General features: G+C 52.7%; 5 protein-coding genes across 5 annotated transcripts; 3 read left to right on the forward strand and 2 right to left on the reverse strand.

Annotated features, from left to right (window-relative positions):
• Nucleotides 1–430: 430 nt before the first annotated feature.
• Nucleotides 431–2,101, forward strand: J4E92_008524 (uncharacterized protein; the record flags this gene model as incomplete). Its single annotated transcript, XM_051499876.1, has 4 exons — nucleotides 431–434; nucleotides 560–567; nucleotides 590–2,026; nucleotides 2,081–2,101. The coding sequence occupies 4 exons, from the start codon at nucleotides 431–433 to the stop codon at nucleotides 2,099–2,101; spliced, it is 1,470 nt and encodes a 489-aa protein (XP_051349889.1).
• A 2,398-nt stretch (nucleotides 2,102–4,499) lies between these two features.
• On the reverse strand, nucleotides 4,500–6,440 carry J4E92_008525 (uncharacterized protein; the record flags this gene model as incomplete). Its single annotated transcript, XM_051499877.1, has 3 exons — nucleotides 4,500–6,130; nucleotides 6,179–6,310; nucleotides 6,362–6,440. The coding sequence occupies 3 exons, from the start codon at nucleotides 6,438–6,440 to the stop codon at nucleotides 4,500–4,502; spliced, it is 1,842 nt and encodes a 613-aa protein (XP_051349890.1).
• A 1,325-nt stretch (nucleotides 6,441–7,765) lies between these two features.
• J4E92_008526 (uncharacterized protein) lies at nucleotides 7,766–9,528 on the forward strand (the record flags this gene model as incomplete). The annotated part of the gene is made up of 3 exons (XM_051499878.1): nucleotides 7,766–7,829; nucleotides 7,889–7,928; nucleotides 7,989–9,528. 3 exons carry the CDS (start codon nucleotides 7,766–7,768, stop codon nucleotides 9,526–9,528), a joined length of 1,644 nt encoding a protein of 547 aa, XP_051349891.1.
• A 265-nt stretch (nucleotides 9,529–9,793) lies between these two features.
• On the reverse strand, nucleotides 9,794–10,306 carry RPB10 (DNA-directed RNA polymerase II subunit L; the record flags this gene model as incomplete). Its single annotated transcript, XM_051499879.1, has 4 exons — nucleotides 9,794–9,845; nucleotides 9,953–10,039; nucleotides 10,162–10,220; nucleotides 10,271–10,306. The coding sequence occupies 4 exons, from the start codon at nucleotides 10,304–10,306 to the stop codon at nucleotides 9,794–9,796; spliced, it is 234 nt and encodes a 77-aa protein (XP_051349892.1).
• Nucleotides 10,307–10,581: 275 nt separating this feature from the next.
• Nucleotides 10,582–13,674, forward strand: J4E92_008528 (uncharacterized protein; the record flags this gene model as incomplete). The annotated part of the gene is made up of 2 exons (XM_051499880.1): nucleotides 10,582–12,420; nucleotides 12,481–13,674. The coding sequence occupies 2 exons, from the start codon at nucleotides 10,582–10,584 to the stop codon at nucleotides 13,672–13,674; spliced, it is 3,033 nt and encodes a 1,010-aa protein (XP_051349893.1).
• Nucleotides 13,675–14,027: the final 353 nt, after the last annotated feature.

Consider the following 14,027-nt stretch of genomic DNA (forward strand, 5'->3'; position numbering starts at 1 on the left):
TTTCCCAACTGTGCCTTAATTCCCACACCTGTACGATCGTTAACTCCCCCGCGCAACCCACCGCATCTTGGTGTACCTCGACGACTTAATAGCGACACACACACCTACTGGACACTAATTCACCACGTCGCGCACACCCACAAGCCCCGGCGGCTACTCTGTAATCTGGTGGAATTGAGACGAACACATCCGGAAGTTTGCGCGTGAGAAGGAACACGACCCCTCGTCCAACGGTGGAGTGCTAGGAAAGGCACTACCTTGAGGCTTGACGACACCATACTGCCGGGTAACAAGTGAAGATCACTCGTCATGTCTCTGAAGCAGGTGCGCTCCTTCCTCCCGCGCGTCGCCGCTCCTGCCGAGTTCAATTACTGATAGGTGGGGTAGGAAATCGAAACCTGGGTGGCAGCCCTCGCCAGCTACGACAACAATGAGTTCGACGTCGCATTGAAGGTCTTTGACACAATCTCCGATACGTCCAAGATTCTGTTCAACTGCGGCGTAATCCATGCCACACTTGGCGAGCATGAGAAGGCGGTAAGTTGAACAATGGCTCCAGTAGTAGGAGTACGTGCTGATGGCTACACAGGTCGACTGCTACCAGCGCGCTGTGCGTCTGGACCAGTACCTCGCAGTGGCATACTTCCAGCAGGGTGTGTCAAACTTCCTTATGGGCGACTTCGAGGAAGCCCTCGCCAACTTCAACGACACACTCCTCTACCTACGCGGAAACAACAACATCGATTACGAACAATTGGGTCTCAAGTTCAAGCTATACTCCTGCGAGGTACTGTTCAATCGCGGTCTTTGCTACATCTACCTCCAGCAAAGAGACGCCGGTCTACAGGATCTGTCTTTCGCAGCCAAGGAGAAAGTGGTGCCCGACCATGATGTGATCGACGAGGCTATTCGGGAGGAAGCAGAAGGCTACACTGTCTTCTCCATTCCCGTCGGCATTGTCTACCGTCCCAACGAAGCCAAGGTCAAGAACCTGAAGACAAAGGACTATCTTGGAAAAGCCCGCCTGGTCGCTGCTTCAGACCGGGCCAATGCCTTTACTGGCTTCGCTGGCGCCGAAATCAAGAAGGGAGGCCAGGCCGCAAAAGATGACAGAACTGAGGATAAGATCTCGTACGCGGCGACCAACCTTGTCAAGCCAGAACTTCAGAGCAGAGCACGCCAGCAGTCAGAACCACCAATGAACCGTAACATGTTCCCACCCACACCGCCACCGGAGGCAGACAGAAGGTCTGGTGACAGGAGATCTGGTGGAGAGCGGAGACCTGCCGCCGATGCTCCCATGAGCCGCGCGCAATCCGTACGAGGCGGTGGCCCTAAGCCTCAGCCTCTGAACCTTGGACGAGCTGCCTTTGATCAGCAAAGCAACAACGAGCCGCCTCGTCGCCAGCCAACACAGCGCTCCGCCTCTGAACGTCCACCACCAAGTCGTTCAGAGTCAATGCGAGACCGAGGGCAACGTGATCAGCGGGATCAGCGAGACCAGCGAGACCGTGACTACAGGCCACGTCGCCGTGGGTCTGACGATGATATCATTGACGACTACTACGACAATGACCCCTACCCGCCTTCTCGTGGGAGCCGCGGGGCATACGCTCGCTCAAAACAGAGCAGGCGACCGGCTTACATTGAAGAAGAAGACGAAGACGACTACGATGGTAGTGATCTTGATGATGCCGAATTCGAGATGATGTCTCGCACAAAATCCAGGAGACGATCCCCCGCCCGCTCCGCCAGATCTGGTGGTAGCACCCGCGGTGCAGGCAGCAAAGTCAGAGTGAAGGTCCACTCTAGCGACACACGTTACGTCTTTATCAGTTCCGATCAGTTAATCACTGAATTCTGGCAACAGATTCGGGAGAAGTTCGGTGTACGAAATAAGTTCAAGGTGGAGTTCAAAGACGATGGCGACATGATCACCATGGCCGACCAGGACGATCTTGACATGGCCATTCAGACGGCGAAGAGTGTTGCAAGGAAGGAAGGCAGCGATATGGCCAAGATGGAGGTAAGTTCTTCGTTCACTTTCACCTTGAAGACTACGTACTAACTACTTTATCAGGTTTGGGTTAGAGAAGTATAGACTAGAGATACCCCAGCATCACGCATTATTACGATCCACATTACATTTCCTTTCATCCTCGCGAACGCATATTGACTGCTTCGGCGTACTTGCTTTGACAGCGCTCGATCTTGCTGTATTTGTAGCGAGCATAATTGCTGGTTTTTGCTGGCATGCATAAACACCTGTACACTCTTTTTTCACAGCCGGACTGTTGATCCGCTATTAGAGTCGGCTTTGCATGTATGAAAGGCGTAATTGAACCTTACGAATGAAGAACTACCACCAACAATTGTTTCTGCCGCAATGTGATATCGTGTAAATACCTGCATTGATACCCGGAGTACCTGCAGTAGATAGCTACCACGCAGTTTAGGCCTTCTGCATGCGCCACCAGCGCGTGGAAGTACCAACAACCAGGTTTTCAGACTACCATTCAAGTTACTTTCGCTGCGCCGCAGACCAACTAGTCCTTGACGCCACCGTGCCGTATGAAAGTAATCTACCGAGTACGAATCACCATCGTTGTTGCAATTTGCCAACAAACCCAAAGCCTGTCTCGGCGAACTGACTGGCGCGTGCAATGGCAACAGACAGCTCATGAGCGCCAAGGCACACTTCACGATAGCCAAACGATACCGTCCACCAACTTGTTCATCTCGACGTATGTGCATACGCCACGCGTGTGCTTCCGATACGTCCGATTACGCGCCCGAAACAGCTCGTGACAAACCCGCGGGAAATCCGGACGGCAAATAACAAATCCGCGTCTCCGATCTCGCCATCGTGCAAAAGAAAGGACGTCACACACCGTTCTGTCAAACTCAGCAGCCGACGCGCGTATTCTCGCCAATAACGTTAGTACTCGTAAAGGAAGCAGAGAAGAATCTCAACAAGGCGAAGTGAAACTCGAGCCAAGCTGAGACTGCGTCTCTGGAGACGTGAAAAGGAAGAAAGAAGAAAAGACGAACACGATGCGGTTCAATCCGAAAAGTCTTTTTTGCTAAGCATTTCTGTGACAGCAAGACAGTGCTTGGTATGTTCCAGTTGTGTGGGTTACAGAACCTTCATACGCGTCGGTGCGGGTGACGCGCATGGTGTTTCGGATCTTTGTGTGGAGAGAGCAGTGACGTACTGCGATGACTGATGGCGAAAGATGTGAGGTGGTGAGACGAACTGCCAAAAGTCTAATTGAAAGCACTGCAATGACAAACAGAAAGGACAGAGTATGTAGCCGTGTTCTCGTCATTGTTATACATAATGTTACAAGATCGTTATAAGACCGTTTTTAGAGAAGACTTTGGGGATATTGTTTCACACTACTGGTATGTGTGCTTTCGTGCCTGAACGCCTTCTTTTTCAACGCTCTTCCTCAAACCAGAGTTTGCTTCTTTGTACATGGCGTCGAGAATCGTTCGTTGCCCTGCGATGGCTACTCGCATTTCCGCCTAACTCGTTCGCCTGGCGCTGGCGCATTGTCTCCTTGTATGAGATCGATTCGGGTTTACGCGGGAAGTAGGATCTCGGCCCAGCTGCTGTGCAAAAAGGTTACGCCAATCTACACGCGGTCATTAGCATTTGCCCTTGCCTCTGTTTTCCTTCTCTATCGTGCTCTATCCTTCATCTGATATTTTCGAGAACCCAGGGCGACTTACAGCGAACATTCCCGCGGCAGTAACGATACTCCTGTTATCCTTGCTCGTAAAGGCTGAGATGGTGCTGGACGCGAAGCTGGGCTCGTTGAGGGTACGGCCCTTGCCTGTCATCTGCTTGGGTGGCATCGTTGCGGAGACGGGTGAGACGCTGCACAATCCGTCAGTCTCGAATAGTCTGGGTATTTATCTGCGGAGGGCGTACGGAGTTTGCGATCGCAGAATTGGGCTGTTGCGGGGTTGCTATCGATGCGCTTTGGACATTGGTGATGATGTTTTTTGGCTAAGAAGGGTCGAGCGTCATCGGTTGCTTATGTAAGGGTCCGTCTTTCAACAGTCCATCATGAGCCTTCCCTACGTCTTTCGTCTCATGGCACAACATGTCTGCGCAAGGTTTCTGAGATACGAGATATCACCGCATATATGTACAGGAAGTCGTCCTGAAAGATAGCATGGCATCGTACTATTACAAGTTATTCACAAGCACGGCTGAGCCTTCCTCCCAATCTACGCCTTCTACTATAGCCATGTCGTTTTCCAAGGCCTAACCCTCAGCCGCGCAATGAATACGTTGGATAACCCCGTGTGCAGAATCAGATATTCGCTATCCCAAAACGACCCGTGAAAGATTAGAACGCCGTGAATGCTGGTCTGAATGTCCCAAAAGTGAAACACAACAACTAAATGTGAAAAAATGGAAAGCATCCTGATGAAGAGTTGCTACCATCAATATTCCCAGCGTCAAGCTGAGATGAAGGCTGGACAGCCTATTCCTTCTTGCTTGCCAGGATACTGTATTGACCACCGCAACCAGCCCATGTAAGCTTCGTCTCACGTACAGCGGTGTTGTCGATCAAGGTAGGGACCTCAATGTCGTCGTCGGTACCCTGACCCGTTTGGAAGTTGACCGAGAAACCCCACGAGTAAGCCTTGCCGTCCTTGTCAACGACGATGGAGTGATCAGGACCGCATGCACCAGCGACAATGTTCTTGAGGTCGGGAAGCGGTGTCGGCTGCACGACGATCTTCGCCTTGCCGTTGTTCTTGAGAACCTTGTGCTCATCCGTCTCTGCATCAAGCTGGGACGGAGGAAGACCAGTCTGTGAGCCGTCGCAGCGACCCCAGACTAGCACCTGTCCATCCTTGGTGATGGCCAAGTTGTGATGCGAGCCTCCTGCCAATGATTGGACGCCCTTGCCTTCCAAACTGTGTATGATCTTGGGTTGGAGAACGCTAGCATCATCTGCACCAGCATTCTTGGTGTAACCAGTCTCACAGTAGTTGTTCGCACCCCAGCCCCAGACGTGCCCATCTTCTGCGATGGCAAGACCGTGGTAGTCGCCGGATGCGATGTGTGTTATGCGTTGGCTGTGCTTCTTGATGGAAGAGTCGTGGAAACCAATCTTGTTGGGCTGCAAACCTTGGATGAGATTGCGCTCAGTGACACGGCGTCCAAGCTGGTTTTGCTGCCCGTTGCCCCAAGCATATACGTGGTGGTCCTTGTCCAGGGCGTAGACGTGGTTGGTACCACACACGAGCTGAATGACCTTCTTTATGCTGTCGATGTAGACGGGTCGAGGCGCTGTATGATTGTCGCGTTCGAAACCCATGATACCTTCGTTCTTTCGGAATGTGCCCCATCCATAGACCGCGCCCTCAGTAGTGAGTGCGAAAGAGCAGCTATCGCCGGCAGCGACGTCGACAAAGGTGGTGTCTTCAGGGAAGAACTCGGATGGTACGGGCGTTGGTGTGGCCTCAGCGTCGTTCAAGCCGCCGGTCTCATCCTCAGAGTCGGAGTCAGAGTCGTCCGCGTCTAGATCACGCATCTTGACGGGTGCGTTCGACGTGTCGCGTCCAAGGGCATTGTTGTCGTTGACACCCCATGTCAGGATTTTGTTGTCTTTTGTGAGTGCGACAACGTGCATGCCGCCAGTAGCAATCTTGACAACGTTCAAGTTGGACAGAGGCTCGTTGTAGCGCGGCCGCTTCACGTCGATGGCCTTGCTTGTGGCGCCGAAGCCGAGCTCGCCAGAAGAGCCTTCACCAAAGACAAAAACCTTCAGAGGTTCCGTATAGCGGATCTCGTTGATCTCAGTCTTCTTGCCCTTGTTGCGACGCGGGCCCTTGGGGTTCGGGATCAGAGCCGGATCGACCTTCGCGGCTTCGGGCTCTGGCGTTGCGGTCTTTGACGCGGCTTTCGGGGCGGCTTTCGCTGCTGCTTTCGGGGCAGCCTTGGGGGCAGCTTTCGCTACCTTGGGCTTCTTCACGGCGGGCGCAGGCGCGTCTTCGACCTCCGGTTCGCTTTCATCGTCCTTCTTGCGCTTGGTCGTCTTCTTAGGCGCGGCCGCGGGTTCAGGTGCAGGAGTCTCTGTCTTCTTTGCGCGACTGCGTCCAGCAGCTGCTGTCTTCTTAGCGGTTGACCTTGTTTCGGACGCGTTGAGCTTACGCTTCGGTGGAGCTGCCTCGACTTCGTTGGTGTCTTCGTCGGCCATCTCGACGTCCTCAGTTTCCTCGGCTTCCTCAGCTATGCCGTTGGCGACAGGCGCGTCTTCGGCTTTCTTCGCGCCTCTTCGTGGGACTGCGAGGTTTGTCAGCGATAGCATGGTTACTGTGGGTGGACGTGACGTACGGGTGCCGTTCACCTTGACATCTTTGGCGTCTTTCTTCTCAGCGGGCTTTGCGCTCGCAGAACGGGAAGCTCTAGCCATTGCGCGCGACACAAACGAGAGTTGGCGACACGAACAAAGGTTGATGCGCGTAAAAGTGTTTGGATTGGAAGTTGTTGTGAGGTGGCTGGTGTTGTCGTGTACATAGAAAAATGTTGAACTGCATTTAGCAAGGCTGGCGCTAGACTTCACATGGACCAGCTCGCTGCAGCCACGGCCCGTCAACCATTCACCGCGTACGTCACTGCCTGATTGGCTACCTAGGCAGCCTGGCTACCATCGACTGACTGACCGTCCGACACTCGTTCGTAACATTTAATATCACATGTCTCGTTACCACTGCAAGCCTTTTGCTGCTTTGTCTCCTGTTTTCAGCACGTCACTGTGTCGATCCTCGGTGTCGGCGACCTTCACTCGTGGCCGTCTTATGAACCACGGCTGACCGAGAAGCTGTACCGCTCACACGTACGTTGTTCTTATGTAATCTACACAGTGTGGATATCCAGAATGGGTCTGGTTCATGCTATACGGAAATGGTTGCTGAGCTTACACACTTCAAGACAAGGGGATGTCGGCCACCCCACAGCATGCAGCTAGAGCTCAAAGAAGATTCTGCGATATATAATGTCTACGTTGAAAATTTGTCATCGAATCAGTCAGCGTGGCCGAGGTAAGCATTTCTCCTAGCTCCTGACATCTTCTCATCTAACATCCGATAGTGGTTATGGCGTGTGACTCAAGCGAAAGCTTGTCTTCTCCGGAAGACGCACTCTCAAGAGGTTTCTCATAGGGCAACCTGCGTGGGTTCGAATCCCACCGCTGACATTATCTTTTTGCACTTTTTTGCAGCTTGCTGGCGTCGTCGCGGGCGGCGGAGGCATCATGCCTTACCTTTTGGTGCTACTACTAGGCTAAATGCGGCCCGAGTGGCTGGCTATCGACCTACTGACCGCAACATCCAACATCACCTGTTCATCACCGCTGCAACCACTTTGCTGCTTTCGCTTCCTGCTCCTGCGCGTTCCATCTCGACCTTTGTCTTTCCCAAGGTTGTCATCAGACTACGTTCCAGCATCGCCAGTACCTTGATGGTTGCTTGAGACAACCTCATTTGCGACGGGGACGGGTAGTACAGCGCCATGTCTTTCACCATGTTTCACAAATCCCTTGTTGTTTTTGCCCTTCTCAAAGCGGCATCCTGTGTGCAACCTGAAGCGCCGCGTCCTAAAGCGGCTCCTCTGCGCGACCTACCGTGGGCACAGCTCAACTTCCTGCATACTACCGATGTGCATGGGTGGTGGGGCGGCCATCTCCAAGAGGCGTCTTTCTCTTCTGATTGGGGCGACTATGTCTCTTTTGCAAAGCACATGCGTGAGAAAGCAGATGCGGATGGCTCAGACTTGCTGCTCATCGATACTGGAGACCGTGTTGGTGAGTTGGGTGTAAAGATGCGTATGATATGTATACTAATCTCATGTTTCCCCCTGCAGAAGGAAACGCCATCTACGACTCCTCAAAGCCTCGTGGAAAGTTAGTACTCCCTTCAAAATGCAGGTGAGATGAGTACTGACTTCCCACACCAACATCTAGGTTTACCTACGAGATCGCCAAAGAACAGAACATCGATCTGATATGCTCAGGCAACCATGAGTTGTACAAAGCAAACACTGCTGAGGGCGAATACTTCCACACGGTTCCCGACTTCAAAGGAAACTACTTGGCCTCCAATCTAGACATCTACAACCCCGAGACTGGGAAGCGGGAGCCACTCGCACCCCGCTTCAAAAGATTCACTACTAAAAACCAAGGTATACGCATCCTGGCCTTCGGATTCCTATTCGATTTCACGGGCAACGCAAACAACACTGTCGTTCAGAGGGTTGAGGACACAGTGCACGAGGAGTGGTTCACAGAAGCCCTTAAAAGCCAGGACATCGACTTGATCATCGTCTTTGGCCATGTTGACATCCGTTCCGAAGAATATGCGCTTTTGTTCTCTACTATACGGTCGATGCATTGGGATACGCCCATCCAGTTCTTCGGAGGTCATAGCCACATCCGCGACTACAAGATCTTTGATAACAAAGCTGTCGCTCTTGAAAGTGGGCGATATATGGAGACGCTCGGCTTCATGTCTATTGACGGTCTCAGTACTGGCGGTACCAAAGACGCAACGCCTCTAGCTCAGAGTCCAAAGCTCACCTTCTCCCGTCGATACATTGACAACAATCTTTATTCGCTGCGTCACCACAGCGGAAAAGACGCCAAAGAGTTCGCGACCGATCACGGTAAGAAGGTCTCCAAGGCGATTGGTGATGCCAGAGCGTCTCTTGGGCTGGGCAAAGTATACGGCTGTGCTCCACAAGATCTTTGGATCAGCCGTCGCCCATACCCGCACAACGAGAGTATCTTTACCTGGATCGAGGAGCAACTGCTGCCGCAGACTATTGAAAAGTCTGATCGCATCCAGGGTGGAAAGAAGGCATTTGTGATTACCAACACTGGCGCTATCCGCTTTGACATCTTCAAGGGAGCTTTCACCAAGGACACAAAGTTCCTGGTCTCTCCGTTCACCAGTGGGATCCGATACATCAAGGATGTACCTTACAAGGCCGCTAGTCAGGTGCTCAAATTACTAAACAATGAGGGTCCCATTATGTTGGCCATGATGGAGAGCAATGCATTCCTGCAGCCACCAGAGGTTTCGGCAGCGCGGTCTCGACCACATCTGCTTACATCTGACTTCGCCTTCGCTAAACTCCCCGAAGGCCAGGCACCTCTCCATGGCATCGATGGGCCACAACCGTTCCCAGGTTACACCACCAAGGACGATGCTGGGGCAGACGGCGATGATACGATCCACGAGCCCATCGCTTTCTACAATGTTCCGAACTGTATTCAGTCAGCTGTCGGTTTCGACCAATCAGAGACAGACGTGGAGCCAGAGACCATTGATCTCATGTATAATCAGTTTATTGAGAAATGGATATTGCTGGCGCTCGAGTACCTGGGGGCAAAAAGAGGGCTGGAGGATACTGAGGCGTTTGACAACGAGAAGAGCTTTACAGATATTATGACCGAGTGGGTGGAGGAGCACTGGGGCAGTGAGGGTAAGGAGTGTGAGGAATGATCAGAAGTGAGGCTCTGTTATCGGTCCGAGTGGTAGATGTTGAGACTGCGCGTTTTGTACATATGCCCTACGCGTCGACCAAATTCCAAGACGGGCCCGCGGCTCTCACTATACTATACTCAAGCACTGCCTGATCTCACAAACCTCCAGATTGTGGGTGAAATGAGATCTAGTGCAACCCAATATGCTTTCGCCCGAATAACGCCTTGCCATGATAAAGTATGCCTTCCCAAACTCCAGATTCTCTGTTCGTATCGTCCTTTGACTATCGTCCGCCGCGAGCGGCGCGGGCTTGTTCTCGTTCGCTGGCGTTGTACCTGTGATAAGTGTCAGCCCCTGTCCGGGACGTAATCACCGCAATCGCCTCTTCTCCTCTTCCTTCTGGCGACGCAACACCTTGTCGGCATCGGCAGCGGGCACGTACTTGAGGAGCTTTTCGATCAGATCGACGTGGGTGAGAATCATGCGGCGGCAGCAGTAGCGTTGAAGACCGATCTCGTCGAGGGCCTCACTAGATGGAAGACGTATTAGTGAGGGTCTTGCTGCTATATAAGACTTGGAGTAGCAAAAGGTGGTCGGCTTTGGTTAGCGGGCAGGCGCGCGCGCGAATACAATCCCGAAAAGGCTTCTTACGCTTCTTCCTTTCCTTCGCTAAGGATGGTCATGTACTTCTCCCATAGGTCGCCGGTGACCTGAACATTGTGAGTGGGTGCGCGCATGAGCTGGAGAGTATGCCTATTACCTTTCCGCAAGAAAAGCAACGGATAGGAACAATCATCTTGGGGTTTCCGGAGTTTCGGTGTGATGTGAGAGATTATGCGACGACAGCCCAGTAGCTATGAGAGCGCGTAAAGTTAAGGTGAGGTTCTCGTGGTGTTGGACGTGGTGGACGCCAAAGAAAGTTGCGGGCGCGCTAGCGACGCGGGCGGTGAAAAGCTTGGGCCAAGGTCCATCAAAAAAGTTCGAAGCCTTCGACATGTCGACTCCAGACACTCTACGACAGTCGCCCACATTCGTGGTTTCTCACGCCAACACCACCAAGAATCAGCCAGTATGGCGGATGCGACTCCACAACTGAAGAGGAAGGCCGAGGAAGCTGCGGCGCAGAAGAAGGCCAAGAAGCAGAGAAAGAGCGATGCCGCCGCGCAACTTGACGGTCGCAACGGCGAACCTGTAAACGGCGCGACCAATGCAGTACCCAAATCCACGAGCACGCCTACGCCAAAGAAGCAATCGGCTGCAACCCCGATAACGAACGGCGCGATCCAAGATGCGACGACCGACACCCCAACGAAGCCGGCTGAAGTCAATGGCAAGCTCGCCAAGTCAGGACTATCCAAGTCAGCGCTGAAAAAGAAGGACAAGAAGGAGCGAAAGGAAAAGAACAGACAAGACCGCGATGGAATTATGGAGGCTGAAGTGACAGGCACCGCGACAGAAGCCATGGTAAAGAAGAGAAAGAACAAGAAGACAGAGAGATGGATTTCCTCACGAGTTCAAGGTGGATGGTTCATACCAGCCGATCCTGTCTTCTCTCCCGACGAAAAGTATCTGATAATAGCCGACTCCAATTCGCTACGCGTATATGCCACCGAAACCTCGTTGCTTGTCAACACGCTCTCCCAAGACGACACAGGAAACCTCACAACGTATGCCCTATCACCCGCGAACCCTCACCTCGTGTACGCCGCGTACTCGAACGGGCATATAATACTGTGGAACTGGGTGGCTGGCAAGACGGCTGGCCGTTGGAACATTGGTGCTACAGTCCAGCACATGACGGTCATTTCCCCACCTGGGTCTGATTCCAAGGCCAAGGCCGACGATGACCTCGTATACTGTCATGATGTTGATGAAGGCCGCCATACCATCAGTGTGCGCGTCCTTCGTACTCGGCGCCAAGAATCCCGGGAACTGAAGGAAGTCAAGCAAGTGCTGGGTGCAAGCTCTGCGATCCGCGGTCTCCAGGTGCTTTTACAAGGCAAATATGTTGTAGCTGCTACAACTGACTCTATCGTCGTTGGAAAGCGCGCAAAGGCCAGCAAGACGGCTCTTGAGGACTTTGAGTATGTTTGGCGCGAGTTCAAGTTCTCGAAGCAGATCACCACGTTCAGCGTTTACCACCGCGAGCAACAAGACAACGGCAACCAAAGAGATGTACTGGACATTGCTGTTGGTGAGGAGACTGGCGTGATTCTTCTTTTTGAAGACATTCTGGCCTCATTTGCTGCGATTGAGAAGAGCAACAAGGAAGGAGCGGACAACGCCGCGAGCTTCAGGCCCAAGAGACTCCATTGGCACAGGGACGCGGTAGGGTCTGTCAAGTGGTCTTTGGACGGCAACTACATCATCTCAGGTGGCGACGAGACTGTCCTTACGATATGGCAGCTTGCCACAGGACAACCTCAACACCTACCTCATCTTTCTGCAGCTATTGAGAATGTTGTAGTATCTCCTACTGGTTCAGCCTATGCATTGACACTGGCCAACAACTCCGTCATCGTTCTTTCTACCACCGAGCTCGAGGCCCGCACGAACATCATCGGCATCCAATCGCGTCGAATCGACTTCGAACAACAGCCTAAAGACACCAAGTCTGGCAAGTATCATGGCCTCTTTGATGCGGTACCCATGGCTGTAAATCCAGCCAATCCAGCCGAAGTCTTCTTTTCCGTACCTTCATCACAACCTCGTCGGAAGGAAGGTCTTAAGCCTGAGCCATACTTACAGACTTATGATATCGCGAACGAACGTGCTAAAGGGCGCCAGGCACTCACTCGCAACAACGCGACTGAACCAAATGTCTCGCCAGATGGAGGTCAGATCAAAGAACCCACAGTCATGCACATTCAAGTCAGCCACGATGGAGAATGGCTTGCCACAATCGATGAGGTAAGTTCTAACTGCACAAGACGCATTTGACACACACACTGACTTCTACTCCTTTCGCAGTGGGTTCCGCCACGATCAGATGCTCGCTATCTGAATGAAGGCATTCCAGAATTCAACGAGCAAGAACGTCTAAATCGTCGTGAAGTCTACCTCAAGATCTGGCGACGCGACAAGACCAGTGCGCAATGGAAGCTGGAAACTCGCATCGACGCTCCACACTTCTTTGAGGACGTATGCGGCAACGGACGAGTTTTCCATCTTGTCGCTGATCCGGCTGCTCCGGGCTTCGCGACTGTTGGTGAAGACCATGTCGTACGGATCTGGAGGCCCAAGACACGATCACGCGACGGAGTCATCGTTCGTGGGGCTCAACAGGAAGGTCTAGTCACCTGGTCACTCGATCGGGCAGTTGAGATCAATGACAAGCTCGACATTACCGAAGGCTCGCAACAATCTTTACCACCGCGCACTTCCCGACTAGCCTTCTCATCCGATGGCTCCGTCCTTGCTGTCTCAATCTCTTGGGATTTGGATGAAGATGCTGGTGTCACGCACCTGATCGACACTCACTCTGCAACCATTCGACGATCACTTACAGAGATCGATGTCACAGCTCTTTCTGGCCTTGGATTTGTTGGACAACATCTGGTAGTGATTGCTGATGCGATCACTGTCTGGGACATGGTTTCGGACGCACTCGCGTACAGTGCCCCGATAGAAACCCCTGGCATCGGACGGCTGGAGCGCGTACCGCTCGTTCGCCTAGCTTGCAACGAAGTCGATGGTACATTCGCCGTCTCACTTCCTCAATTCGAGAAGAGGACTTCGTCGAGGATCTCCATCCACAGTCCAGAGCACCAGAAGGCAATTTGGAAAGATACATGTTTCAGCATCACGCTCGGACTCGCGTCCCGAACAAGCGGGGGCTACGTTGTTCTTGACTCTAGATCGTACTTCAGGACAATCACTCCTAGCGCTGGATCGTTACAGCTGCCGACTCCCCCGCCAGAGGAACACGTCGGCAGGCGGTCCATCGCCTACCCAGTAGACGAAGAAGAAGAGGCCGGTAGACCTTTGGCGAACCTCTTGGTTTCTGGAGATCTTACTCAAGACATTGAGCGCGACGAGCATGTTTTCAATATGCAGGATCTGCAGAATGTGCTGCATGACGGCTCAGTCCCTCCGCCACCGCAGGGTCTGTTCGATAACATTTTGGCGCTGATTGGCGGGAAGCCGCAAAAGGCAGCAGCATAGGAGCTGTATTGCTGTACTATAGTCTTGATAAAATACCACGACATTGAGATGCGTTTGTTCATGCCGAGTGTACTGATGCGTTCGGTGCAGCTAGCACATAATCATGAGGACGAGGCCCGTCGGATAGGTGCACGAAGAGTCGTGACACTGCATGAGAAAGCAGAATGACTTTGGTAGCAAACTTTGACTACACATTTTCTCTTCTTTTCCCAAAAGCTGTACCTAAATACGCATGCCTCTTCCACCTTCGACTAGCCAGCGCCCCTGAGCGTGGCCGCAGCCGCGCTCGCCTCACCGCCACACCTCCATGCTTCCGACTGCCGCTTTCATCCTTTCCCTCTGCGTAGCACACC

The sequence above is a fragment of the Alternaria infectoria genome, assembly GCF_024043175.1.
Source record: "Alternaria infectoria strain BMP 0036 chromosome Unknown scaffold_17, whole genome shotgun sequence".
NCBI lineage: Eukaryota > Fungi > Ascomycota > Dothideomycetes > Pleosporales > Pleosporaceae > Alternaria > Alternaria infectoria.